The sequence below is a fragment of the Anarhichas minor genome, unplaced genomic scaffold, assembly GCF_050575085.1.
Source record: "Anarhichas minor isolate MPS153535 unplaced genomic scaffold, ASM5057508v1 ptg000040l, whole genome shotgun sequence".
Classification (NCBI taxonomy): domain Eukaryota; kingdom Metazoa; phylum Chordata; class Actinopteri; order Perciformes; family Anarhichadidae; genus Anarhichas; species Anarhichas minor.
The window spans coordinates 8,818,061-8,844,503 of NW_027466486.1; the positions used below are offsets into that span (position 1 = coordinate 8,818,061).

The 26,443-nt window shown below is 39.5% G+C and overlaps 5 protein-coding genes across 5 annotated transcripts; 3 read left to right on the plus strand and 2 right to left on the minus strand.

Annotated features, from left to right (window-relative positions):
• The first annotated feature begins 442 nt into the window (after nt 1-442).
• On the plus strand, nt 443-4,377 carry cfap99 (cilia and flagella associated protein 99). Its single transcript, XM_076107580.1, has 15 exons — nt 443-556; nt 632-776; nt 863-957; nt 1,063-1,169; nt 1,239-1,416; nt 1,605-1,685; nt 2,005-2,073; nt 2,240-2,341; nt 2,429-2,505; nt 2,808-3,012; nt 3,195-3,336; nt 3,428-3,579; nt 3,671-3,876; nt 3,967-4,129; nt 4,270-4,377. The coding sequence occupies exons 1-15, from the start codon at nt 443-445 to the stop codon at nt 4,375-4,377; spliced, it is 1,944 nt and encodes a 647-aa protein (XP_075963695.1).
• Nucleotides 4,378-9,309: 4,932 nt separating this feature from the next.
• Nucleotides 9,310-11,155, plus strand: LOC142967909 (uncharacterized). Its single transcript, XM_076107535.1, has 3 exons — nt 9,310-9,404; nt 9,511-9,667; nt 10,182-11,155. Exons 1-3 carry the CDS (start codon nt 9,318-9,320, stop codon nt 10,337-10,339), a joined length of 402 nt encoding a protein of 133 aa, XP_075963650.1. The 5' UTR covers nt 9,310-9,317; the 3' UTR covers nt 10,340-11,155.
• Nucleotides 11,156-12,118: 963 nt separating this feature from the next.
• On the plus strand, nt 12,119-13,622 carry mrpl35 (mitochondrial ribosomal protein L35). The gene is made up of 4 exons (XM_076108001.1): nt 12,119-12,173; nt 12,385-12,550; nt 12,818-12,962; nt 13,370-13,622. Exons 1-4 carry the CDS (start codon nt 12,143-12,145, stop codon nt 13,556-13,558), a joined length of 531 nt encoding a protein of 176 aa, XP_075964116.1. The 5' UTR covers nt 12,119-12,142; the 3' UTR covers nt 13,559-13,622.
• Nucleotides 13,623-15,624: 2,002 nt separating this feature from the next.
• On the minus strand, nt 15,625-21,315 carry reep1 (receptor accessory protein 1). Its single transcript, XM_076108336.1, has 8 exons — nt 21,284-21,315; nt 19,663-19,735; nt 19,487-19,563; nt 19,216-19,336; nt 18,717-18,830; nt 18,318-18,480; nt 16,543-16,796; nt 15,625-15,696 (listed from the first exon to the last, which is right to left on the minus strand). Exons 1-8 carry the CDS (start codon nt 21,313-21,315, stop codon nt 15,625-15,627), a joined length of 906 nt encoding a protein of 301 aa, XP_075964451.1.
• Nucleotides 21,316-22,447: 1,132 nt separating this feature from the next.
• On the minus strand, nt 22,448-25,406 carry chmp3 (charged multivesicular body protein 3). The gene is made up of 6 exons (XM_076108315.1): nt 25,262-25,406; nt 24,665-24,725; nt 24,082-24,261; nt 23,841-23,962; nt 23,575-23,689; nt 22,448-23,432 (listed from the first exon to the last, which is right to left on the minus strand). Exons 1-6 carry the CDS (start codon nt 25,304-25,306, stop codon nt 23,293-23,295), a joined length of 663 nt encoding a protein of 220 aa, XP_075964430.1. The 5' UTR covers nt 25,307-25,406; the 3' UTR covers nt 22,448-23,292.
• Nucleotides 25,407-26,443: the final 1,037 nt, after the last annotated feature.

Here is a 26,443-nt window from a genome sequence, read left to right on the forward strand (position 1 = left end):
GCAGCCAACAAAGGATCAGACTGCCACACTGTTAATCTGCACACGTTGGATTAAAGCCTTGAAGCTTTTATTACATGTTGAACAAAAAACAGCCTAATGGTAAAAACACATATATTAAAAAACATCTGTTATTAATTCAGATATATTTCGACTCTCCCTGTTTTTGTAAGGCTCTCCTCATTTAACAAGCTGGGATACATTTCTGTTTACGATAGTGTGTTGCTAAGCAACGACTAAACATGGCAACGGTTTGCGCTGGAAACAAGCACTTGCACTTTCTTTAAAACAGCACGCATTTAGTTGTGACTCAGGTAGCGTTAGAAGTCAAATGTTACTTTTTACACATTCTGTTGGCCTGCTGTATTTCCTCAGGCTTTTCTGCAAGCAAAGACCTTTCACCACAGTTATCAATCTCCACTAGCTTTCTGCAGATCGATACGAAATGGCATCGGGCTATGGATCACTTGCCAAAGAGGCCATTGCGCTGCTCGATAAGTTCAGCGCTGGCAGGCAGTGTTTGGATGACTTCATGGAAGATGCTTCAAAGGATCTGCAGGTAGGGTTATAGAGTCAGATCAGTGCTGCTTGTGCTGACACCTGAACGTCTCATTCATCAGGCTGTGTGTCACAGATCATGGATGCTCTGCAGAAGAAGTTCATACTTGATGTCGTCTCCGGATGCATTGAGCACAAAAAGTTACTGGACGTGGTTATCAATGTCTTCTATGGCCAGAACGGGAGATGCTTATCCAGAGGTGACCGCAGCCAGTTTGTCAGTAAGTCAATGAACTAAACATTCTAAATTATACTCCAAGTTTGCCACTGACATGCATTGATATAGATTGAATATGCTGTTCTTCAGTTATCTGTTACATCGCCACCTTTTCTCTCGATGACCTTGGACTTCAGCGTTTTAACCACATTATCAAATCTCTGGACGTCCAGAAGATGCACACAGTAAGAAACTCTCAAACAGCAGTGTGTAGTTGCATTGGAAATAACCAGCATTCAATAGCTCCATTGAGGTGGCCTCGTGTAAGTGTGCATTGTGTTTGGCTGTAGTTCCTGACTTTCTTCTTCACAAATCTCACCACGTGGATACAAGAGGAGTGGAATAGTATCTATGATGCTGCCTATGTGGAGGAACGCTGGATTTACCCTTTGCTAAGGTAAAAAAAAAAAGAAAGAACCAATGTTTTTACAAAGGCAAAGACTCAGTGCATATCATTGTCCATTAGATGGCGCCCTGAGATGGATATTCTCTTGGACCAGCTTGTTGTCAAAATATCTCACGGGAATCAGGTCAAGAAATCCCCAATCAAAACCACTGAGCCCCAGGAGTTCTCTCTCACCAAACCTAAACCTCCACCTCTGCCTGTGCCTGAGCTCATTCCACAGCAGGAAAAATCTAAACCAGTAAGTCTCATCTACAGTTATATACAATATTTTCTTCAAACATTGCCACACACTGTTACTTGTTGTGTGTACTGTCTTACATAGACTATAAACAAGACATTAAGCTGTATATATATATATATATATATATATATATATATATATGTGTGTTGAGGATGCGATGGACTCAAAAGGCTTTTGTTTCACAGGTGCCAAAAAGCACATACAAGGCTCCAAAAGAGATGCAGGTGATGAAGGAGATCAAACAAAAGAACCATCAACAGACTGTGGTAAAATATCTGCTTTTAACATTATCATCAGTACGAGGCTCATGACATCTAAAAGGCAAAAATATGGTCCGTCGTATAAACGTAATACAAAAGAAAACAAGTTTGACAGAAAGACAACTGACATGAGCAACAACTAAACAAAACAGACACAAATTGCATTACAGCACATTCAAAACACAAAAACAGATGTTTTCTAAATTATCTTTTTTTGGAATAAAATTCTGTCAATGTGGCATATACGAGTGCTATCATAGTGTCACAATGAACACGTATTCTTTACATGCCTCTGTAATGATATTCTTCTTGTTTTTCACTAAAGGAACTGCTCTATGAGGCAAATATGAAACAGTTGAGATGTGCAAATCCACATAAGTCTGAACACACCCAGGTAGGGGCTATTGTCTGCGTTTCATATGGATTTCCAAGGCAACGTTATTGATTCATGACCGAGCTTACTTATATAGAGACGGAAGGAGAAACATTTACTATTGAGTGAGTCAGCAGACATTTCAACGTCAGTTCACACTTCTAAAGAACCTTCATTTGTCTTGCAGAGAGTGATGTCTCAGATTAAGAAGGACTTGGATTCAAAACTCAAGTTCAATTCACGTCATTCCTCTGGAGCACCACCCTCCAGTAATAAGGTGAGATCTTATTATTTCACCTGCTTCAGTGCATCAGAATGATGGTGATGGATATCAACTCATGTAGGCGTAATATCCACTGACATGTGCTTATTGTAGCCCGGCAAGCTCAACAACGCAGCCATTTTGAGGCAGGGGGCGCTATTTGACCGTCAGGTGGAGGAGGAGCTGCAAAGGTACAATATTTACCTGGCAATGCTTAATATATTTTAGTGGGATTATTCATCTGCACATAATCAGTATCCTGTCTAAGGCAGTACTAGAATGAACTGTCAAAACAATTTGAATCTGAGCAACATTAAAATTGTACTTTGCCTATTTTGAGAGTTTTGATAATACTTGTCTGTGATGTCTGTGTGGCTGAATTGTCTCGTGACGTAGTGCATTTGTGATATGTTCTCAGGTCTGTCCTGCCAAGAGGATCTTTGATCTCCTCAAATACATTAAGTCATTTTCTGCACTTGTATTCGTGACACAGAATGGAGCGGCTGGTGGAGGGGGCACGTGAGCCCTCGTCTTTCCTCCAGGCGCAGAAGGAGATGCGTGAGAAGGACCTTCAGGAGGAGCTGGCCATGATTGAGCGCAGGCGTCTGGAGGGGCGCATCAGTTATGAGGAAGCAGCTATGGCCCGTACACGCCTAATGGAACGCAACCAGAAGACTGCTCAGCTGAAGAAGGAAGAGGTGGGTAAACATCCCTCGACAACTAATAAGAACCAGCACAGAAGATTACACAGTACTTTAAAGTGTGTGACGAGACAAACGTGCGCCTGTTCTCTAAAAACATCCTTTAATAAGTCATTTTAAAGGGATTTACATTAATGCATGATTAAAATGTTTTTTATGGTTGTTTTATTTTCTTTTAGACAGCTCAGCTGATGCGGAGATATGCTGAGAAAAGGCTGCAGGAGGAAAAAGAAATGAGAGACTTGGTGCAACAAGTGTCAGAAGGACACAAGAACTCAAAGACAGCTAAAGAGAAGTTACAGAAATTCAAGCGGAGTATAGGTAGGCCCTCCGCCTCTTTGATATCACATGTGATACAGTGAGACATCACTTTTTCCTTTTCATTCTCACCAATCTCACACAAATTCCACAGTGAAAGAAGTCGCAGAGCAAAGACGAGAGCTACTTCGTCAAGCACTGGAGGAGGCACAAGCAGAGCTCTGCAGAAAATTTGAAGTGATCCGTGAAATCCACGCCATCGAATCTCTTCCTCGTTTTAGGGTCAGGAATTTTGACAACACAGAGGTGAGTGAAGGAAAGCACGGAAGCCATCTAACATTTGAGAAGAACGTTCCCTTACCTCTTGAGTCACGGGGAATCTGCTGTCCCATGTCAGTCTGCAGGCCATGAGCTGATGGGAGAGATGTCCCTGGTGGAGATGAAGGAGCGTCTGGCCCTCCTGAGGGAGGCGCAGCAAACAGAGCAGCAAGAGAGACGGGAGCACATCCTGGAGGAGAAGCTGAACAAGAAGCAGCTGCTGCTGGATAAGCTGGACACAATCAACCTCCACACAAGAGCGCTGGTACAGGCTGCTGCCATCAGGTCAGGAAAATGTTTGGCTCTGACTTAATTATGGTCAGGTGGAAAAACATGGGGCTGAAACATATTCATGATAGTTTTGGCATGTTGCAGGAAAGAGGAGAGGAAAGCCAGGCCAGCGATGATTCAGGATGAGACAGTGTTGGCTCTGCAGAAGAAGCTTGAAGAGAAAAAACTAGAGCGCCAAAGACTGAAGCAAACTAAAAGCAAGAAGCCCTCTGAACAGGCAGCAGCACAGACAGGGACACACACCAAAGTGAGTATGAAATCCAAAACAAAGAGGAACCGACTTCTCTCAGTAAGCAAGTTGTAAGCATTGTCTGGTTTGGTTAGTGTTGGCATTTTTCTTGCTTGGAGCAGTAAAAAATGGTCTCTCTCTCTTTCCTCTACTGCCAGAAAAGCCTGCCAGTGAAAAGCTGGGAGGAATTGGAGCTGAGCTTAGAGCGTCACCTCCAGAAGGACGCTCCTTATGTTGTTCCTCAGACAAAAACATTCAAGACATAAATATGCACAACATGCTCCACAAGTCTGTGAATGTTTCATTTTAGATCAGAAGGATCATTAGTTTTATTTGTTGCAAGAAATGAGAATGAAAAGCTTTTCATCTTTTGTCACTTCATTTGACACATTGTGCATTAAATTGCTGTAAAACTGTTTGAGTGAAACATGATTTATTTCCTCAATTATTATTATAATGTCTTGTGGATTTCCTGTGAGAGATTATACTGTATTGTTTATCTTGACTTGTAATACGTAAGTGTTAAGTTGTGTTTTTTATGTCCGATACATGTCACAAATGTCTCCCCAAAGTGCGTTCCACCCACCTGTGGCAGGAAAAGGGAAGTGGACCTTCAACTTATGACGTATGAAGAAAATTTCCCTTCCCAAAAACAATGTTGGTGTTATTTTTGTTGCATGTATATTATGGTAACAAGTTACTGTACAAAATATCACTCATGATTACTCATCATCAAGACTATGAACAAATGTCATCCCCATTGAAAAGCAGAACTATAGCAAGTATAGCACATATGACAGCAAACCTTTTTAAGTTGTATTTTTTTACAATGCAATATTATTTGTATCTAAATATACACGCATTACTACATGTATTTGTATATTAAAAATAATTTTACTTACATGAGGACTATAGAAATGTAGGGGAAAATATGTTTTCATAATAATAAAATCTTAATTATTAATTAATGTATCAACAAATATGATTTCAAATTGATAATGATTTGTTAATTATAGTATACTGTCTATATATCTACTTGTTTAGAATAAACAGGAATAATTCTCTATGTAAAGGTTTACTAATAGATTTGAGTCATTGGCATATATTACACTGTAGCCTACAACACATGTGATTTTAACCACACAAGAGGCAGCGTCGCCCCTGCTGGCTGTTCCGTGTAACAACAAGACATCTGTCTGAATCCGGCCCATTATCCTCAGCTTTTCCCTGTAAAGCAAAATCACATGATGTGTATTTTGTCATATGACACACTGATGCGAGGACTGATCCCTCTGCGAGCGAGCGTCACAGTCGTCCTCTGTGAAAGCTCGGGCACTTGTCCGGGATGAGATGCTGTAGCCTGACATTGTTTGGTGGTAGTACTCGATAATATTTGGAGGATGGACTGCCGGGGAGTTCTGCCTGCAATATGCGCCGCTTGTTTCATGGGTAAGTTGTACTCTTCTTCGACAAAAGCTGCTGTCATACTGCAACACACTAGGAAAGGTCCATTATAGAGAGATTATTGAGATATAATAAATACCACAGCGTTATCTCGCCACTTAAAACATGAAATGTGATTATAGTTCATTGTTAAACTTATTATAGAATTTTGTTGTGGATTAAATAAAGTATAATGCACTATACATGGAACAAAAAGGCATGTAATGACAAAAACTAAATGGGAAAAGTATGACTAATGTACTTTCTACAATATAAGTTCATTATTTGGAAAGATGTATCATTAAAATCGTACTTTTTTTTTTGCACCCAAACTTCATAACAAACTTTTTTCTCGTGAAAAATGGCAATGGAGTGAATGTACTAGCTTGCTGTGTTTTAATGGTGGAAATGATACTGATCTTATGGTATCTCGCTGTATTACTAGAATCTCTCTGTAGGGACTTCATCATTTTACTGACATAAGAATCTGATCCTGCCAAACATTCAGGATTACAGCATTTCTTTCTGCCAGTTCAACAGAAGTATGTGTCTAAAAAGTTTGAGTAAGAAATGTTGCCAACTCAGAAAGCCAGCGATATCACATGACCCCCTTTCTGAATAATTGCATTTCATGAGGAGGATGGCTTGTATTCAAGGCAGCACTTAAGCACATGGCTAATGTGATTACTACTACAATATGGGATCTGTTTCGCTGATGCGCTTATACCTGTTGTCCTCACTTTCTCAGTGGTTAGATGAAGTTGAACGGTCGGTATACTTAAGATTTTGTGGAGTGATTTAAGACATCACAATGACACAGCTATCGTTAGAAGACTTTTATATGAGGAGAACCACCTGCAACACTTTTTGTTTTTCATATCTTGGTTGTGCTCGGTTTGGATCCATGTTCAGCGCATGTTTGAGAAGGAGGGAGACGGATCTACAGTGAATGTACTTTGATCAACTATTTACCGCTAGAAGAAGAAGATTTTACTTTGGTGATATGTATTTTTATGTGTGAAATAGTGAGCAGAAACAACAAAAAATAGAGACTGTGTGAACCAGTGAAGCAGGCAGAGATTAGAGGGGGAGAGATCAGAGTTATTACTTATAATGCGTGAACCCCCCCCCCCCTTTTTTTTAAGCCATAACTATTGAGAACATATTTGATTGTATGAGTGGAGTAAACTGTATCAAACGCAAAGGATTAGACAACATACTCCAAAAACCAGAGAGATTTGCTTTATCTTTGGTCAGCTGCAGGTCAAATCCTTTTATTTTATTTATTACATAGCTTTTTCAATTTTTTGGAGCATTTTATGCCTTTGTCAGACAGCTAACAGTAAAGGGATGAAACAAAATGACGAGAGAGATCGGGAACAACATGCAACAAAGGTCCAAAGCTGGATTCAAATCAGGGACGTTGCAGTTCATGATTAGGCCCTTAAACTCTACAATGACTACCAGTACTACCCCAATTATCAATATTTTTATTCATTAAACAATTGTAGACAAATGAAATAGTGGAGTTTGCATTACAGCCCTGTATCAGCCCACTACAGGAAGAAGATTTGAAACATCCAGTGTGCTTCTCTTCCAGGCATGGTGTTGAGCCAGACCACACTTACCCCTGCTGTGATAAACACCACTCTCATCGAGAATGTGACCAGTCTGACCGTAACTCCCGTGATTCTCAGCAGCACGACCCCGGGCTGCTTTGCATTCAACACTTCGACTTGTGAGCCCTGTGCACCGGGATCTCAGTACGACAACAGTGAGTCAGCAGCCATGTTATCTGACGGAAGCCCCCATTTTAAGACGTCTTACTGCAGCAAAAAAAACTGTAAAAAGTAAAGTGAAAGATAAGAAATGTGTCTCTGTCCCTCCCCAGACACCTTGCTGTGTGCTTGCTGCTCTGACCCTGGGCTGTGTCTATTTCCTGAAGCATGTCTGCCATGCACCACAGGTTTCTATCAGCCACTAGCAGGACAGCAGCAGTGTCTGCCCTGCAACCGGGGCTTCTACACAAAGTAAGGACACAGATTGTGCCAACAAATTATTTTACTTTGTGTTAATTGCTGGCCAATTTTGTGTGTATTTTACACTACTTTACACTCCTGCACAGTTTTACTGGAAGTCCAGTATGTCACCCCTGCCGTCCTGGATCCTTCAACAATAACACCGGCAGAGACAGTTGCTCAACTTGTTCACCAGGTGTGTTTAGCTTTAGACAAAACTCAGTTCTGTTGTAAATCAGTAACTAGTGATGCATTCAGATAAAAACAGCAGTATGCTCGCAGAAATGATATATATATATATATATATATATATATATATGTAAAATCTCTTTACCAGATCAGCTTTACAATATTGTCAATGGATAGATTATCTAGATATAAAGATATATGATTTCTAATTTAAATGCAATGATCTGAACATAGTTTCATAAAATCTAAAACTTGAGAGAAAACACAAATCACATGTATTGAGTTATTTTCTGTCTGCCGCTTTCAGGTTTCTTTTCATCGCAGCAGAGCTCGACTTCATGTGCACCATGTGCACTGGGAAGTTTTTGCAAGTAAGTTGGAGTTGTCACCAGGGTTCTGCTCCTATTTCTGTCTTTTGTTGTTAGTAACTAGGACTGAATCAGTGTGGAACTTTCATAACTCACTCACTTATCTAACAACATCACATGATTTCCTCCCATGGTTCTGTTTGGCAACACAGACTAAACACACACACACACACACAAGATCAGTTACACAGTCGCTGCTTTGATTAATCATCAGATAGTATGAAAAGCATAAGGCATGCACATATGAATGTAGCTTATAGAACTGGACTCAACTGGACATGTAATATGGTGTTCAGCAGCATGATGACCATTATCAATCCACAGATACGGGCTAAACGCTGCGAGGTCTTGAAATCTTTGAGGCGTCTTGATCAAAGCAAAGGGGGAGGAGTGTAAAAACAGCAGTTACACAGATCTCCTTCCAAATATCTCTACACATTGGTAGACCAAGAACACTACCTTTAGGCTCATCTCTTTACCGTGTTATATTTAATCTTAAGCTTCATTAATTTTACATACATCGGAAACATTGAAAACAGTTTTCTAATGATTTCATCCTAATTCGGCAATGAAATATTGACATTGCTTTTACAAGTGGTGATGATGTGTGTAATATTATCCAAGCCTTTGCTTAAGGGGAGACACTACAGGTGAATAGGGTAAAAAAAAAACATCAGATATTACCATGTAACTTCTCCAGTTGATTGTTTACATTGAGACAATGCTCGTAGAGTCTCGCCTTAAACTTTGAATAGCAGACCTACATCAAACCATTGCTTATGTTTGTTAGCAGTGTGAAACCAAACTGCAACAACAGCTCTAAACTAAATCCGTTTTGACATTTCTCAAAAATGCCTCTAAGTTGGCAGCCGTGAAAACCGCAGGAGGCTAGTTTGTCCATTTAAAACCACAAATAAGCGTCTGTCTCTCTCTCTCTCTCTCTCTCTCTCTCTCTCTCTGACAGCTCCGTTGGTTGTAGCCAGTGCCAGATGTGTCCTGGAGGAACAGAAGCTCTACAGACTGCAGCTAAAGACTGCACACCATGTCGACCAGGTAACGTAAACCCACAGGGCCTTGTTAAGTCATGTTTATTTATAGGTACTGTGGCTCATGAAAAGGGGAAGCATGAACATCCAACGAGATGATATCTGGTTTTGAACAGGCATGCACAAGGCTCCCCATCAGACTATGTGTCAAATCTGCGGGAGTGGCTTCTTCCAGATCCACTGGGGCCAGGAGAGCTGTGATGTATGCCCAGATAACCACTACTGCCCTGTGAGTACTGCACCCTCCACACTCTGCCTAACAAGAGAAAATCAACCTGTGTGTGTTGGACAAAGTTTGCGCGTATGTTTGGTGACAGAGCATGTTGTTCTCTCAGAGTCCAGACGTGAACCCCATTCAGTGTCCCAGCGATGCGTTTTGTCCTGAGGGCAGCTTGTCTCCAGGCTACTGCATGGAGACTTTCTTCCGCAAAGAAGGGGACACTTGTGAACTGGCCCCTGTCACTATTGCTCTTTTAGTTATTGGAGGAGGGGGTGAGTAACACCTAACTATCCAGTATGTTTTCCTGATATTTCTGAGCTTCTTTCAAAATGCATCTCAACTTAACACCATGTTACAGGCATTGGATTACAGTTGTGCTTTTCAAACTGATTGCATTTATAGTTGACAAGCTTCAAGCGGCAAACTCCAATATTTATATAATCCTATTACACACAAAACAATTTCTTTAAAGTATGTTTTAGCAGCTGGTGTTTGTCATAGTAATGGTTCATAGCTCCCTTATGCACGCCTACTTTCTATAGGGTCAGAGCTTATTTTTCACTTGTTAAAGGAAATGAGCAAAGATGAAACAAATTAAATATATAGTGGAACTTCAAGTTGAATAACTGTCACAGAAACAGGAACACTTTCCTTTTTGCACACTGAGATCACTTCATGTACAAATGACATAATGAAAGTCATGCCGACATATCAATACTCTCTTTGTGTATTTATAATAAGCCCAACTGTAACATCCTCTGGTGTTTTTTCTCTCTCTTTCCTCAGTGGCCCTGCTCTTCATCATTTTAATGGTTGTACGTCGACGGAAAGACCCTGATGGAGAGCTGTCTGTAGCCCGAGCTCCATTACTGCGCAAAGAGCGACCTCAGGGTCGATACTATGGGATCCCCTGTGATGCACAGCCTGTATATGCTGGCTGGTGAACCAAAGGACCGCATCTTAGCTTTCTCAAGCGCTTGGTGGGACAAAACCAACTGAAGTCTTATTTTCATATGGGTCCCAACCAAAGACAAAAGGACTGATTGTAAAACCTTGGACTGGTGCCTTGAAAGTACTTTGACAATCCATCCTCTTTTTTACGTAGTACATTTGAATATATTATTGAGAAACAGAAGTTTTTTGTGAATTCTTGTAGTTTGACACTGTTACAGTTGTCCCATTCAGCGACAAACACGCTCCATTTGTAAACTAGATTATTGGATTGTGAGAGGTATGCTGGAACGGTGAAAACGAGATGCATGCCTTGACTTGGTGGGAACCTATCTCTCTTATGAATAGCACTTTTTTTTTTTACAGCGATAACTGATTTACTTTGCACTTAAGTGATGGTAGACTTGTGGATGCCTCCATTAACTCGTAGTTCCACAGTTACAGAGAGGTGTACATAAACTGTGGTTGGTGCCTTGTGCTTTTTAATGCATTAGGAACATCATGTTGATTCATTGATACCTTTGCTTCATGTTTTTCACCTGCTTTTTTAAGGTTTTATTTGTATGTTTCAAAAGAAAATAAATGCAAATGATTGACTTGAGCCTAATTCCACACTGTTTTGTACTCATTTGAACCATATTGCAAACTTTAAAAATAAAGAAAATAAAGAAATATATATATGTGACAAAAAAAATAATAACATTAAACTGTTACTGTTCCAATTCGTAGAGCAACATTTAATGGAACAGAATTGAACTAATTCAACCCATCCAACCTCTTTGGGCATCATCAAAAAAATCGCTGCCAATGTTTTTAGTACAGGTACATATTTGACCCTCACCGATTTTGCTTCTTCTTTGGTATAATCAGCCCATTACAAGTATTCTTAGTAAAGCGATTGAGTGTAACAAACTCATGGAAATCTGTAATTTGTTTATGATATTTTTGGGCAATATTTTGAGGTGTTTTTGCCCTTTCGTTTTGTATAATCTGTGATGTTTCGATACAATCAGAAAAATCCAAAGTAAAGGTGAAGGATGCTGAAGCACAATTGAGAGGTTCACTGCACATTATAGGCTTTTCTTATAGCAGACGTTTTTACATGTCATAGAAGGACAGGATTAATTAATTAATAAAATTAACGTCTGCATTTAATTTCCAGATCCAGGCCAATTGAGCTGTACCCTCAAAGGGAATAAGTCATGTCTTGCTATGACAAGTGAAACAATCTATCTATACAGTGGATACTGCAAGGTTTACCAGACAGAAAAGGCTGAGAGAAGTCCCTCTAATAAGACTGTGGTTTGGTCACACAGCACGAAACAATTCTTTCCACATAATGTAAACATCCAACAGGAGACTGTGACAAATGGCACATCTCTGGATCAGATAAACATGTTTACAGAGTGTGACAACCATGAAAGTAGAGTATAGAAAGACAGATACAGCTGTACAACATGTTGGGCAGTTTATTATAGGCCTATAACAACGCATCATATGTTACAAGCTCCTGTTTAAATAACATAATCTAAGTGGCAAATAAATGTACCGGGGTCAAAGGTACGATAATTCCCTCTCACATTAGGCAAATTAAATTATACAGTAGCAAAAAACAACTACCACAAAACTGTACTTTGCTGTTTTTGGATTGCTTTTTTAGATTAACCGACGCACTGATTCATGTCTCACCAGTAACAATTGCTAGGTGGCGGTAATGTATCGTTAATGTTGGAAACGACAACGTTGAAGTTTGTCCAAACAGGGCTCCGTACTTAAACCAGTATTCAGGTGAAAACATGGCGGCCGCCTTGGCCAGAAGGGTGTCCGGTGTGTATATACATTTTGACTATCATACATTTTCATTTCACTCTCCTCAGACCATAAATGTTTAGTAATATGTCCGTCTGTTATTGCACCAACCTTTGAAATCGTGTAGTTTGCAAGCACAGGTTGTCCGTGAAGTTGCTACAACTAGCACCAGTGCTAGGTTTTCTGTGACTCCTCTCATGTGTTTTCATGTTGTCCTTGTGCTTCACAGGGCTGCTGGGGCCGCTGTCGGTCTCTCTGTGCTCCAAGGCACCACAACTCTGTAAGCTCTCCAGCCTCATCCGGCTTCCGCCTGTCTACAGCTCTGCCGCAGCCGCTGTCCGCGCTCCTCTGCGGGCTGCAGCGTGTCTGACACCCCGGTACAACATCCTACAACGGTAAAGGGCCAGAAGGAGTCCTCATGCTCATAGTAATAGCTACTGTAACTGCTTCATAGCACACTGAATACATCAACACACACGTCTCCCTTTTAAACTCTACTGGAGTGAGTAATCTCAGAGAGCGAAATATCAAAACCTGACCAAATGATGCCAACTTATTTGTGTTCAGTTATGATATATTGTTCCGTAATTTGAGTGAATTGAACCTTCTTTAATAAACCCTTCTTATGATCTATCCCTCTCTGCTTCTTTGTGTTGTTGCAGGGTATTGCCACTTATTCCCAGTCTGACTCATCAACCAAGCAGAAGTCTGACGTATTTCAGTCTGAAGAAGGGGAAGAGGAAGACTGTTAAATCTGTGACGGACAGGTTCATGAGGCTGCATTGTGACCTTTGGATCAGACGCAAAGTACGTGTCTTTAACTGTGAACTGCCAAAATCACTGATTTATTTTCCTTCCTAACCCCCCACATCCTACCAACTGGGGCTTTTCTACAACGTTTGTTCCTAATAACTTCATATCATTGTTTTCCGTTTTAATTGGTGCCTTAAAAACACCAATGTAGGATCCCACTCAAAATCACCCAATTACAGTCTTTAAATAAAATAAACTTAAAGTATCACACACTATGAAGGGGGAAAAGGGCATTCTGTTGGTCATTTTGGAGCAGACAGATGCAGCAGACACAGATTCCCTTAAATAATATTTTGAGAAGAAAGACATTAGCATTTTGCTATAATGGCATTTTCTTACAGTAGTTTTGGGGGTTAAAAGCACTGTTTCCAACCTGACTTATTGTTTCCGTGTGTAAACAGGCTGGATACAAGAAGAAACTGTGGAAGAAGAGTCCTGCCCGAAAAAAGCGCCTGAGGGAGCATGTGTTCTGTAACAAAACACAGAGCAAGCTTCTGGATAAAATGACAACCGCCTTTTGGAAAAGGAGGAACTGGTTTGTTGATGATCCATACCTGAAGTACCACGATAGGGTCAACCTCAAACTGTAGTTTGCTTATTCATGTAGTGACATCTTGTTTTCTGTTTAAATATAATAAAATCATATATCTTAAAGTGTCCTTTATTTTTAAATGCTGTTTTAAGACAAGAAAGATTAACACACAGTCAAAGTTTTGCTTCATATTTAATGGCTTGATTTAAACAGAAATCTTTAACCTAGTTAGAACAATGAATTGACAGAAATGAACCATCGTGTCACCACTTTACTGCTTTTTGTTTTATATTTCACAATCAAGTTGAAATTTAAGTAATTTGATATTCTGGCCTGCCAGAACAAAGATTCTTAGGGTCACTTAAGTGGTGTCTCCTCATGAATAAAGTCCAAGTGGTTAATTTATCAGTAAATAAGACGTTATTCATATATATACGTATAGCCAACGTGTGTGTACAGTCGTTGCATTTCATATTCTTTCTACAAAGCAAACAAAAATGACAAAAAATAATTGTTTACCAGCAAAGCATCTTAACAAAATCATTTAAGAAATCAAATTTTCATACAAATGAATAACAAACATGCAATGAGTTTCAGTCTACACACAAGTATACAAATCTGCTACTTAGCAACATGTTTTTTTCTCCGTTTTGCTTTGCATGAATTTTGACAGAAGGAAATCCCCTTCAGCACTAACACTTATACTACTCACGTTGAAACACAATCTGATTTTTCCTTAAGTTTTTTCACCATTTATCCATTAAAATGACCTTTTATGTGCGTAACAAGTGTATCTACAACATCAGAGTGAATGACGTGTAAACAGAGCTGTTGTACCTGAGAAGCTTTTTTGTTTCAAACTTCAAACCACCCTAAATGATACAGATACCATGATGAAAAGGATAAATCTGCAGCAGACGTCCAACACGGTGATACTTTGTGTAAAATGTTGCTATGATTCAGGCTCAGTGAATTAAGTACATAATGAAAACAAAGTCTATCACCATGCGATATTAACTGAAATGCAAGTTTGTAAACCTGCAAAGAAATAAAGTCACTCCTAAAAAAAATAAGCAAGTAGAAAGTAAGATCGTTGGGTTTAGTGTTGCTCAGTTAACAGCAGAACACTACACAGTGATTTCAAACATGGAAAAAGAACCATGTGAAGATACAGTAAATAAATACTCGTGACTTTTTCCTAATTGGCCTTAAATTGACAAATAAATTGTCAATTAAATGACAAAATGTGCCGGCAAACTGAACAGTAGATTGTCAAACAGTCTGCTTTACCAAGGAAACCTCTTGCAGTCGTGACTTCATTTATCTGCGACGCAAATGCTTTTACTTGTTACAGAGTAATTCTTTTTTGGCCATTTCAGAGTATTAAAGGCAGCAACTTTATATTCTAAACATAGTGCAAAATGATTGTTTAATGTGAACATAGTTGTGATAGAAATACTTATATCATGTGTGGAGACATTTTGTATATGTCTTTCTTTAAGGCTTTAATAGAGAGGTAAGTAACAGAATATTGTCTGCCATTTCATAATTACAAAGGTACGTCGTCTCATCTCGGAATGGGTTTTTGGGTGATTCCTCGATACCTTAACGTGATAATTAATCAGTCCAGAATTGACAGATGTTTCTTGATATTGAATGGGGTAAAAACAGCCTTTTCTTTTGATCCTTGGCTTTTAACACACTTGAAGAATGACCATGTCACTTTCAATGCCTGCTTAATTACTCAGTGACAGTACATTCTGTTAAATAAACAGCGTACTAATAACTGGGAAGACAGACATGCAATTGCCTACCCAAACCTGATATAGAAAAACAAATCAGAAAGATGAAGTACACACAAATTGTACATAAATACAGATACAATAACCCACAAACTCAAAATGTCTATCAGCCTGGAGCCCATTCATTCATTTGTACTATCTCAATGTCACAAACGTCAGTGTTTTTAAATCATGAGCCATATACTATATATAGAGGGGTCATCATAGGTCACTTTGGTAATACCTTACTCCAAAGCAAGGCTGCTTTAGTCATGTAGCTTTTGGCTATTCAGTATTTTTACTTCTTGCAGCAAAGGCAGCTGGAGGAGTCTTTTGGACAGTTTCACATGGCTTCATTGTTCGAAGAAAGAGCACGCCTGGATCTTGTGAGAGGCCTTAAGACTCTAAGAGGAGGCTGGAAGGGAGCAGAAATGCAAATGTTAGCGAGAGAGCCACAATGAGTTGCACAATATTTAAAAGGATGCTGGCATTATTTTGTAAGTTTCTGATTGTCGACAAATCCCAAGATAAGACCAAAACCAACAATGTGTTAGTTTGTCTCTCGAGACTTTCTGACCTTCACACCCTGTCTCTGAATGAACTGTCTCACTACAAAGCACAGTATTCCTACTCAAGACATACATATTTAAAAGCATTTAGTTTCATAAAGAAAAAAAGAAACCGTCACATACATACATGAAGTTTGAGTCTATAGCACAGTGGAATAAGCTATACCAGTCTTCAGCTACACAGACAATACTTATTTGTAGGATCAATTTGTTGTTGTTTTTCATGGGATTTGTTGACAGTCAAAAAATATAAATATCGCTGGTGTTATCCTTAAAACGGTGCCGCTTCATTCAGCATCACCGTGTCAAAGAAACTGATATTAGGTGTTGAGATGTATTAATGAATACCCAGTAATTCCAGGGACTGATTATGCAGAATACTGGAATGCAATCCATGTCAATAGGTCAACCATTTCCAAACAAGTGAGCAACTGAAATCATGCAAGAGTAAGATCACACATTCATTTGAACTAGACAATTATTCCACTAAGATCTCAGCACATGGTTCAGCTTCATCAGTGCAGAACTCCTATTGGCAGCAAGACTTTCCACAATTGCAGAAGTACTGAACCATGATGAATTATTTAGCTACACAGCAGCAGAAATTAGTGAATCGGTGAGTGAATCACCACGCTCAAGGGGCAGTTAGAATCAGGCAGCAGCTGAGCAGCCGCGTTGACGAGGCAGTATACCTCAGGAGCCTTCTTCTTAGACAGTCTGAGCTGTGGAGAGCTTGATGCTGCCTGCACCCCTTTCCCCACCTCCTCAGGCTGCTCCCGAGCTGGAGGAGAGGGAGGCGGAGAGGGTGTGGAGGACTCGGGTGTCAGTGAGGGCGTAATAGTGCTGGATTCAGACTCAGAAGGTGAAATGGTCTCGGACAGAATCTCCTTGGAGTCCCATTGGTCCAAACCCAACATCTCATACTCAGTCATGTCAACATCCTGTCCTGTACCGTGAAAGAATGTCGATGGAAGGGATGAATAACATGTCTCCTGTCTATTCAATTAAAAGCTAAATACTTTGTGTAATTGCTATAGAGTGGCATGTGATTATTTTTGTCAGCGGGGATTATGAAAGTTCATATCATAATGTATTATCATTCTGCAAACCACAGAGCAGAGGCCAAATAGGAAGTTATGATAAGCCTTGTTCTCTTTTTAGTATATGCTGAATTATGTCAACTGTCAATGGAATGGACAATGCAATGACAGCAGAAGGCCCAAATATATATATTTGACAATATTGTTCAAAAGAAGTTTAAAAATGCACAAACGTTTTAAGGGACAGTTTTTGTGATATATATTTTTCATATTGTCAACAAATCCCTTGAAAAGACCAAAAGCAACTATGAAATGATCCTTCTAGCTTATCTTCTGTAAGATACCGTAGTTGTCCAAAAACTAATTAAAAACTAAATGGGCACTGTAGTTTATTTTGTGTTTATTTTGAGTCAATTCCACAATCCTGCTGCCATAAATACCCACTAAAGCACCAAAATATGTATTAATCTGCTGCTGAAAATAGTCCCCAATAAATTACCGGTTCATTCCTGTTCAAGCAATGTCTCCTAAAAACTACAGTGGTCAGCTGTTTTAGGAAATTACTGAGCATTTAAAAAATGAAATGAATTTTATGACCTGCTTTTGATTTATATGTTCAGTGGGAACCAATGGGTGTGAGAGGCAAACAGAAACATGGCTAGTTAATGGGATCTGTTGACAGTAAAAGAAAATCTAGAATAGCACCAAACCTATCCTTTAAATTAGAGGGAATACATGATGGATTATGCTAAAAATGGATTGTCCACAGGGGTGACACACGGGTTAGGACAGCCTGTTGGTCAGGGGATAGGAAGCGCATAGGAAATGCATGTGCAAAACGGGGAAAGCATCCCTCCAGACCATCTATTCTAGCGTCAACCATCCATAATTGAGTGTAGGCATAAATAGACAACAGCTGTTAATAATATCCTCAGATATTAACAGAGATAATCTCAATTCAATTTTTTTCATCAAACCTTAACTTCAGTCCACTGTAAAGCAGTTGTGTCTAAATGTTGTGCTTTTTTGAACAAAGCAATAATTATCAGATGAAAAACAAGACACCCCATCTAGATTAAAACAAACAACAACTGTGTCTGCATGATGTTAAACTAGGAACAAATCCCCCCAGCTACATGCGAGTTTTATCACAGGGTGCCTGGCAGCCCTGTGAGGCCTGACCTGCTCCAAACAGGAAGGCAGGACTAAACTCGGGGGCCACTCAGGAAAGCAGAGGTTCTGAACAATATCTGCCAGCTTGAACGAGCTTGAAGGCAGGAAGACAGAAATCTACAAGATAATCTTTTTTTTACACAAACAAACCAGGCACTGCTATTGCGGCTAATATTCTCAACTCTACAACAGAGTTGTAACATGCCTCCATCACGCTGGGCTTTTCTGTAATTGCCGGGGTAATGTCTGCTCACCCTTGTTGTAGCTCTCCGACTTGCTGCGCATCATAGTCTGGGTCCTATGCTGTGCTGCTGCAGGCTGCGTAGTGCCGGGGCCGGTGTTAACGGGGTCAGACTGATAGGAAGACAGATCCTGCATGCTGAAACTCCTCAGTCTGTCTGACAGGACCCCTTGGCTCTAGAACAGGTTACACCAGATGATAGTGTGAGCAGACATGTGTGACAATTACAGCATAGATCATCTTTAGGGGTATAAATAATTTGATACCAACATCATAGGATACTTTAACGCTCAATAAGCCTACTTTATTCTGTGAATAGCAAACAACGTGACAGGCTTGATACTCTTATATACCGTGACCTTCTACTGTACCCCCAGGTCAATACAAAACAAATATCCAAAGTCGGCATTACCTTTGTTGCAGCCATGACTGCAGCTGTGGCAGCAACATTCAGCCCCTTTCTCCCAAAATGCACAATTGTGTCATAGCTTTTGTCCTTTGCTTGGCAGAGATACTCATCAATGTCCTGAAACAAGGACAACAAAAATAAAAAATCATGTGACCATTGTGTCTCTCTTTATCATCATAATACTGCATGCATAATATTTTATGCGTTGATTTGATAAGGGTTTCTTATGTTGCTTGATTGCATTGCTAATCTTCACCAACTCGCTAATGTGTTTCCTGAATCAGACGCAGAGGGAAAAGGAAAGGAGAAAGGGAGGAACATGACACTTCCTCTCTCCTGTCCTGCAAACACATCTTCGACAGCTAAAGTGGAAAATTGAATTGGCACAAAGGCACTTTTGTCACATAACCATGCAGAATAATTAAAAGTGAATATTTTCACCTAAGCCTTTCCTTGAACTGCAACAGGAAGGAAAGGTAGAACAAAGGAAAGGGCTTTTCACCTTTTCTTTTGAGGAAAGCGTAGGATGAACAAACTTCCTGTATAGCACACCGGAGCCTTTAGTGTAAGGGGACAGCAGCCACACCACAAAGGCTATCTTCAGTTCATAGTAGAAAGGAATCCTGCAATAAAGACACAAAATGATGGAGCCACTGGTACAACAAAGTATCGTAAAAACATGGTTTACATGTCAGTGACAAAATGTAGTATGTGATGTGAAAAGAGTCAAGAGGTAAAACATTGAATAAAATTAAATATCTGAAGTGACTTACCAACAAAGAAACATGTCTGTAAACACTTCCACAGCAGTGAAAAGGGCAAATATTATCCAGTACATCATCCATTTCACCTAAAATATATCAAAGCAGTGGAAGATAGTTACACAAGGTGTTAATTACATAACACCTTGCCTGACATCATCTCTTAAAAATACAATTAAAATACTCACATATTCTTTCACATCTTTTGACTTCACAGCTTTATAAGAGGAGTACGCCGGATATAGCGTCCCAAACACAAGTCTAAAAGACAGATAATGTGCCCATCAACTCCAGAAACAAATCATTTAACAATGCAGTCCAACAGATATTTCAAATGTGCATGAAAAACATATAAAATCAAGACATTTTAAATCTAATAAATCTTGGTTGTGGACAATAAAGGCTATTATGGTAGATATATAAAATTAGAACTAAAATATAAAATGTATTTCTCTGTCTTCATAGATCCATGTAAAATAAGTGGAAATACTTTTTCTGTTTCAATGCATATATTTACATTTGTATCAATGAGCGTTTGGAGCTACAGCCGACATAACGTGGATTGATTAATGATGGACAGGTGGTTGTCAGGTGAGCTCAAGGTAAAACAGAAAAGGGTGCAACAGCTTTGTCCTTCCAGAAAGAAGCTATTAAATCAGCGGTGCAAAGTTAGATTGCTCCTTAGCTGATTTGGCTAAACAATCTGTCCAGGTGCTTAACTTCAAGCCATGAGGTAAAATTAGCGTCCATGTGTTTTCTTCACATTTATTTTCGCGTGTGTAGAGACACCTGTGCTGCTGGGTGACCCGGCAGAGACAGGACCCTGCTGAAGTGCTACAGCCAGGCAACAGCTGTGAGACCTGATCAAATTACTGACCCACATCATGTTGCACCTCTCCGGCCTAACTGTGTCTAACAGAGTTAAGAAACACAAGGACACTCAAAATAAACAGATCCTCCGTGGGAGACGCAACTAAACACTTTAGTTGAAGATTGGACCCAAAAATTAACAGCCAGGGCTGAAGCAGTTCTCCGAAACAAGATCTTGCAACCTCAATTTAATTGTCTCACTATTTTGAGGTCGGGCCTGCCGTGGGTATACTCCACACGGTCTGCAATTGCGCTGATTCATACTTTGAGCAGGTAAAAATAACCACAACTTAAATGTCGCCCCCGGTTTAAGCATTTCAATTCAAAGCTGTAAGATAATATATCGCCAAATATGCATAGATGTCATATTACATGAACAACTTGCATTGTAACTTGAGAAGGCTGACCCATCCCTTTTGTTTTTTCCAATATGGGACATCAACAGAGAATATAGCTCCGCTCAAAGACCGCTCCTGTTGTTCAGTCACCTCGCGGCTCAGTGACATTTAGCTTTCTGCCAGTGAAAGACGTCTCTGATTTCTGGATCTGACTCATATTATCATTTCATGCATGACAATGGATTATTCAGCCAATCACGTCACCTCTTTGTCTGTAATTAAAAAGGCAGCTGATAAACATAAAGAGTGTGAGGGTGCTGAGCTCCGGTCTACACAGGCCTTGCTCAGCATTCCTGCTGCTGAAATGGCAAAGTACAATCCTGTGGAATTTGGACTGTTTTTACAAGCAAAAAAATTAATAATAAACAGGCGTCTGCTCTCCTCACACACTGACGTCTGATTCCGATTACATAGACAATTTGCGGGGGCTTGCATAGCGCGCCGCTCACAGTGCCGTCAATGAGCGGCTCAAATACTTGCAAAAAACGGAAACCACAATGTATTATTAATCTACGGGAAGAAATAATAAAAAATTACTTACACCACAAGTCTAGAGATGATCCAGGAGACCATTGCGCTGGAAAGGACTGGACACGCTATGTGCGGGGAGGAGTTTCCTCCAGATGACAGGCGCGTCCAGGCGGCTGCGTCTGGACGCTCACAGGCAGCAACGTGATGCAGGAGAAACCATAACTCATATCCATAGATGGCAGTGTTGCATCACACAGACACTCAGTATGTCTGCTGGGTAAAGGCGACGCTGTCTGGTTTAACAAGTGTGTTTAGATGTGATATGATGGTATGCATTACCTGGTTGGCTTGCAGGCAAATATTTTCTGTTGGGCCTGAAATGCATCACGTGGGTAGGGGTGAAACTACGTTATTTATCATTATCGATAAATCTGTTGCTTATTTGCTTGATTAATAATTTTAGTAAAAATGTCTATCACAACTCCCTAAACCCAAGTGACGTCTTCAGATTGATTGATTTGTGGGACCAACAGTCCAACACCATTAGCCCATTTATGTCCTGTCAATTGACTAATCTATGAATCAACTAATTGTTTCAGTGCTACATGTTATAATATAGCCAAATATAATTTATTAGAGTAATACAGCTCTTAATGGGTATGAAATCTCTCAGCAAACCTGGGAACACCTGCTCCATTAGAGCTACAGTACCTTTGTCAGCCTGTGGCCTACATACTGAAGCCAGAGAACAGAGGCAAGGTTTTGTTAAAGTACAACAAAAGCTGCAGAGGGAGTGCTGCGACTAGTTGAAATATAATCCTTTTGTCCTTTCTGAAGGCAAGAAATGGCTTAAAAATAAGGGTACCAGAAATGCTTTACATTTCCTGCCCTTCTTAAAAAATACTCCACATATCAATGTAATATTACTGCCATTGTCCGGTTAAATGTAAAGATGAATTATTTGACATAGTTTCATACTTCCAGCAGTTGGTTATTGCTAGACTATCGCTGAACAGCGAGCAGTTTTAGTTGCGGGACAGGTTTTTGTGTCAATAGATTTAGATTTTCCGTGCAGTTCAGTTTCTCACCAGTTGAGTGGGCTTTTGCGAGCCAGCAGGTTCAGATTTCCCAAAAGCCTCCGATTAGATTCAGCACAAACATTTCGTGTATATTTTGACATTGAAGGGCTAAACGTACGGTAAGTAATTGCTAAAAGCAGAAACGTGTAATACAGTTTGCTTATTGGCAACCTTGGATCTTAAAAGTTTATTTCGTTATTTTTTCCCAATTCACATAGAAAAATGATACACACAATACTTCCACAATACATAGGTCCTGCACTAACCAACCCTTCAACTTCCTCTGCATCTTCCTGCTGAGAAGGAACTCAATTGTGACACAAAGTCAAACATTTACCGAGCTAAATGTTAATGCAAAGAAAATCGGTTCGGGTGGTATGCGTGCATTTTTCTGATGATTTCACTTAACATGTATGACCACATATAGAATAGATACATATTGACTGCACAGACTATCAAAGGAGAAATCCACCCACCATCTCTAGTGACTCAGATAATGTAGGCTAGTTACCAGTAAACAGAACAGCTGTTGCTTACAAAATGTATCCGAAACAGATCAGAACAACTGCCGAGTAGTGATCAAGGGTGTGATTTAAGTGCAGGGTGGTTATTTAATCGCTTGTCTGGATCATACATACGTCCATCACCATTCCATAACTTAGGACAGAAGATATGATGAACCACTATAGGCACAGCAGGCTTTTCATACTTACATTATATACACTTTCAAAAACCTTCTGTTTGACTTTGGATAATAAAGACTTACCGAGGGTTACCCCTGATAATAAAAAGACAAAAAGCAAAAACACATTGTTCTATAAAAAAAACGTTTTGAAGACATTAACTGTCATCGCACAAAGTTAACCCCAAATGATTATGTGAAATAATAATTTTGACATGAAGCTTGGAGGATGCTTAGCACTGTAGACCCAGCACCAGAATTGTCTCTGTCCTTATCGGAGTGAGTAAACCGACTTTGACAGAACCGTGGCAGTTCACTTTAGCTCCTCAGAGCTGCCAATCTTGACTGCATTGCTTCAATGTCCTCTTCTGACTCATCCTCTGAAGCTGCAGCAGCTGCAGCAGGCTGTAATTCAGGCAGGGCGTCTGTGACTTTGCTTGGCGCTTTGCCAAGGGCACCTAACAAAGGAAACAGAACCATGAAACAGAGCATTCAGTATTATTCAGACCTAAATCCTTAGAAAATCTAGACACCAAAACCTTTAACGAAACAGGAATGTAACAATGTATTGTGAGGATTTAGTTGAACAAATGTCTTCACCTGCTGTGATCTCAAAGAGGATCTTGTCAACTTCCTCCTCTGCTGCTTCCTCCATCTCCTCTCCATCTTCCATGCTCTCAAATGTGTCTTCCAGCATTTCCTCAATGATGCCAGCCTGAAAGATGAATATGTACACACAATGCCATGGCTTAGCTACTTTTTATTCTCAAGAAGCAATGGCAGATGATGGTCTGAGTAAGCCACAGCAGTCCATTCACTTGATTGTAAGTAAATTGTATCTATTCGTGTCGGACACTGCTGCTGACCTTCATCATCTCCTTTGATAGTTCCCTCATGGTGGCCTGGATCTCTGGGATTTTGACAAGGTTCTGCATCGCTTTCATCACCTCCGTGCTCTTCTGCAGGGACCCCGCTACACGCACTAGAGCTGCAAATATACAAAATACATTCCCTTCACTGACAGTGCAGAGGATAACATTAAGATCCATGATGAAACTTTAAATATTCCCCTGTCCAATCACTCAGATGATGTACTCCCAAACTTACCAAGCTGATTCTTCATGCTGAGTTGCACAGAGTTCATTTGAGCTTTGGAAGCGTAAAGTTTGGTGACAGCTCGTTTGGACTGAATCATCTCCTTTGCGAGAACCACACACACATCCCTCTGGCCCCTTTTGGCAGCATCTTTGATGGATCTTTTAACTTTTTCTTCTTCCCTTTGAATATCTGAAAGGAAAATGCACACCATTATGTACACCACAAAAACTAATAACATATAATTCGGTCATTGCATGAAGTGGATAATGAAATTATGCAACAACACAAATTTACCATCTTAAGGAGTGACTGCCTCATGTTTAAAGTCATCTATACGTTTATACTATTCTATTTGACATTGAGATAGTCAGCTGTTGTCAGTTCAAATCGGTGTGTTTTAAGATGTTTTAAAGCAAATTGCCCGTATTTAGCTTCAAAACAAATGTGATTATCTCTTCCATTTATTTTCAGATAGTTAAAATTATAGACTAATCATGAAACGACATGAACGTAAAAGTGAACAGACATTTTACAATAAAAATATCCTTTTATAAAAAGTACAGTTCAGTGTCACATGTTGACTGCATCTTACCTCGAATTTGTCTGTCAATCACTCTCGATTCCTTCCTGATTTTTTGAGACCACTCATTCACCTGAAAGTATACATTGTTGTTACAAACTGCGTTCATATTGCCAGTTGAAGTACGTTTGTAGTACCCTCTTCAACATGGCGTTTCGTGTAATATTAGACTAAAGCAATGTACAAGTTCAACCAGCTAGCGTTACATTGTAACAGATCAAAGCTACGCTAAAGCAAACGCAATCAGGACTTGTTTACATTCACGCCACTGACAGCGGACGAGTGTTAGCCTGTATGCTAACTAGCTAGCTCTTGCTACACAAATCAAAATAAGATTGGCTAATCGTTTACTGAGCCATACAAACAAGTGTATAACGTTAAAGACTGTACACATACTGCGGGGTAACACTGGGTACTATTACAGGGACTGTTAGTTCTTTTAAAACGAGACTAACATCAGTTAGCAAGAAGTAGCAACAGATTGGACGAAGTATGGGGCGTTAAACTGACAGCTAACGTTAGCAAGGTTAGCAAAAGGCGCTGTCGTTGTTGTCTTACTACGGACACAGCACTCAAAGACAGGCCTGGTCTTCAACAGGAACTACTCACCAGCTCTTTGGGTGATTTGTCTGGTGATTTTCCGAACAGCCCCATTTTGATTATTGAGTTAAATGCCAAGCTAACCCACTTGACTGACACTAGCTAGCTAGCTCAGCTTGTTGAACCAGCACTTCCTGTTCTCGGGCTTAGTACGAACACGAGGGAACGTTCAGTCTACCTGGTCCTCATCAAGGAAACAAGGACAAGTGTTCTAGTGAGGATAACATCGAAGCAGACACACAACCAATACAATTATGTGTTTATGGTAAATCTATTTAAATATATAAAATTATTTTAAATAAAAGATATTTACAGTGCATTCAATGATTAGTCAAAACCTAAAGTAAGAGTAGTAAAAGTTAAAATATCTGTAATTACATTCTGACTCAGACACCTTAATTCCAGATATCGCAATTAAATTCTGACTAACCATAAATACAATTATATATTCTGATCCTCAATAGCTTTCACAAAGAGGTCAATAATTCTTCCCAGGGCCCACACTGATTCAAAGTTACCTTTAATTCAGCACATTTAAAGACATCATAATTATCTATTATACATTTAATTTGAAGATATCTGAAAGGTATTAATCAAAACAAAAGTCAACATTTCTTTAACTTGAGTTTACTAGTCGCAATTCCTTTTCTATTGCATGGCTCCATGTAAAATATCTAAAAAAGCCAAATGACTAAAGTTAGTTCTTCCCTGTTAGTTGTTTTCTGACACTTTGTATCTTTATGCAGAAATAAAAGTCAATGAGTCACTGGTGGAAATGTACTCACTTACTGTACAAATGGGCAATTTTCAGATTGTGGTATATTTACTTTAAGTAGTTTCTTTATGCTATTTTCTACTTCTACACCACTACATTCCAGAGGGAGATATGGTGGCCACTGCACTTATCTAACAGTCATTGTTACCAGCTCCTTTGCAGATAGGATTTTTCATTCAAACCTCTGTTCAATTTTTCAAACATAATAGGTTGTTATAGATACAACTATACCCAACAGCATATAAAGTAGTAATTATTATCTCCACCTTTACTTCCATTAAAATGCTTCTTCCACAATAATGTTAATACTAATTTAATGATATATTGTAAAGTAATACATTCCAAGGAGGCAAGTAGCCTATGCTTTTCATACTTTAAATATTTTTTTGCTAATAATACTTCTATGCTATTATTGA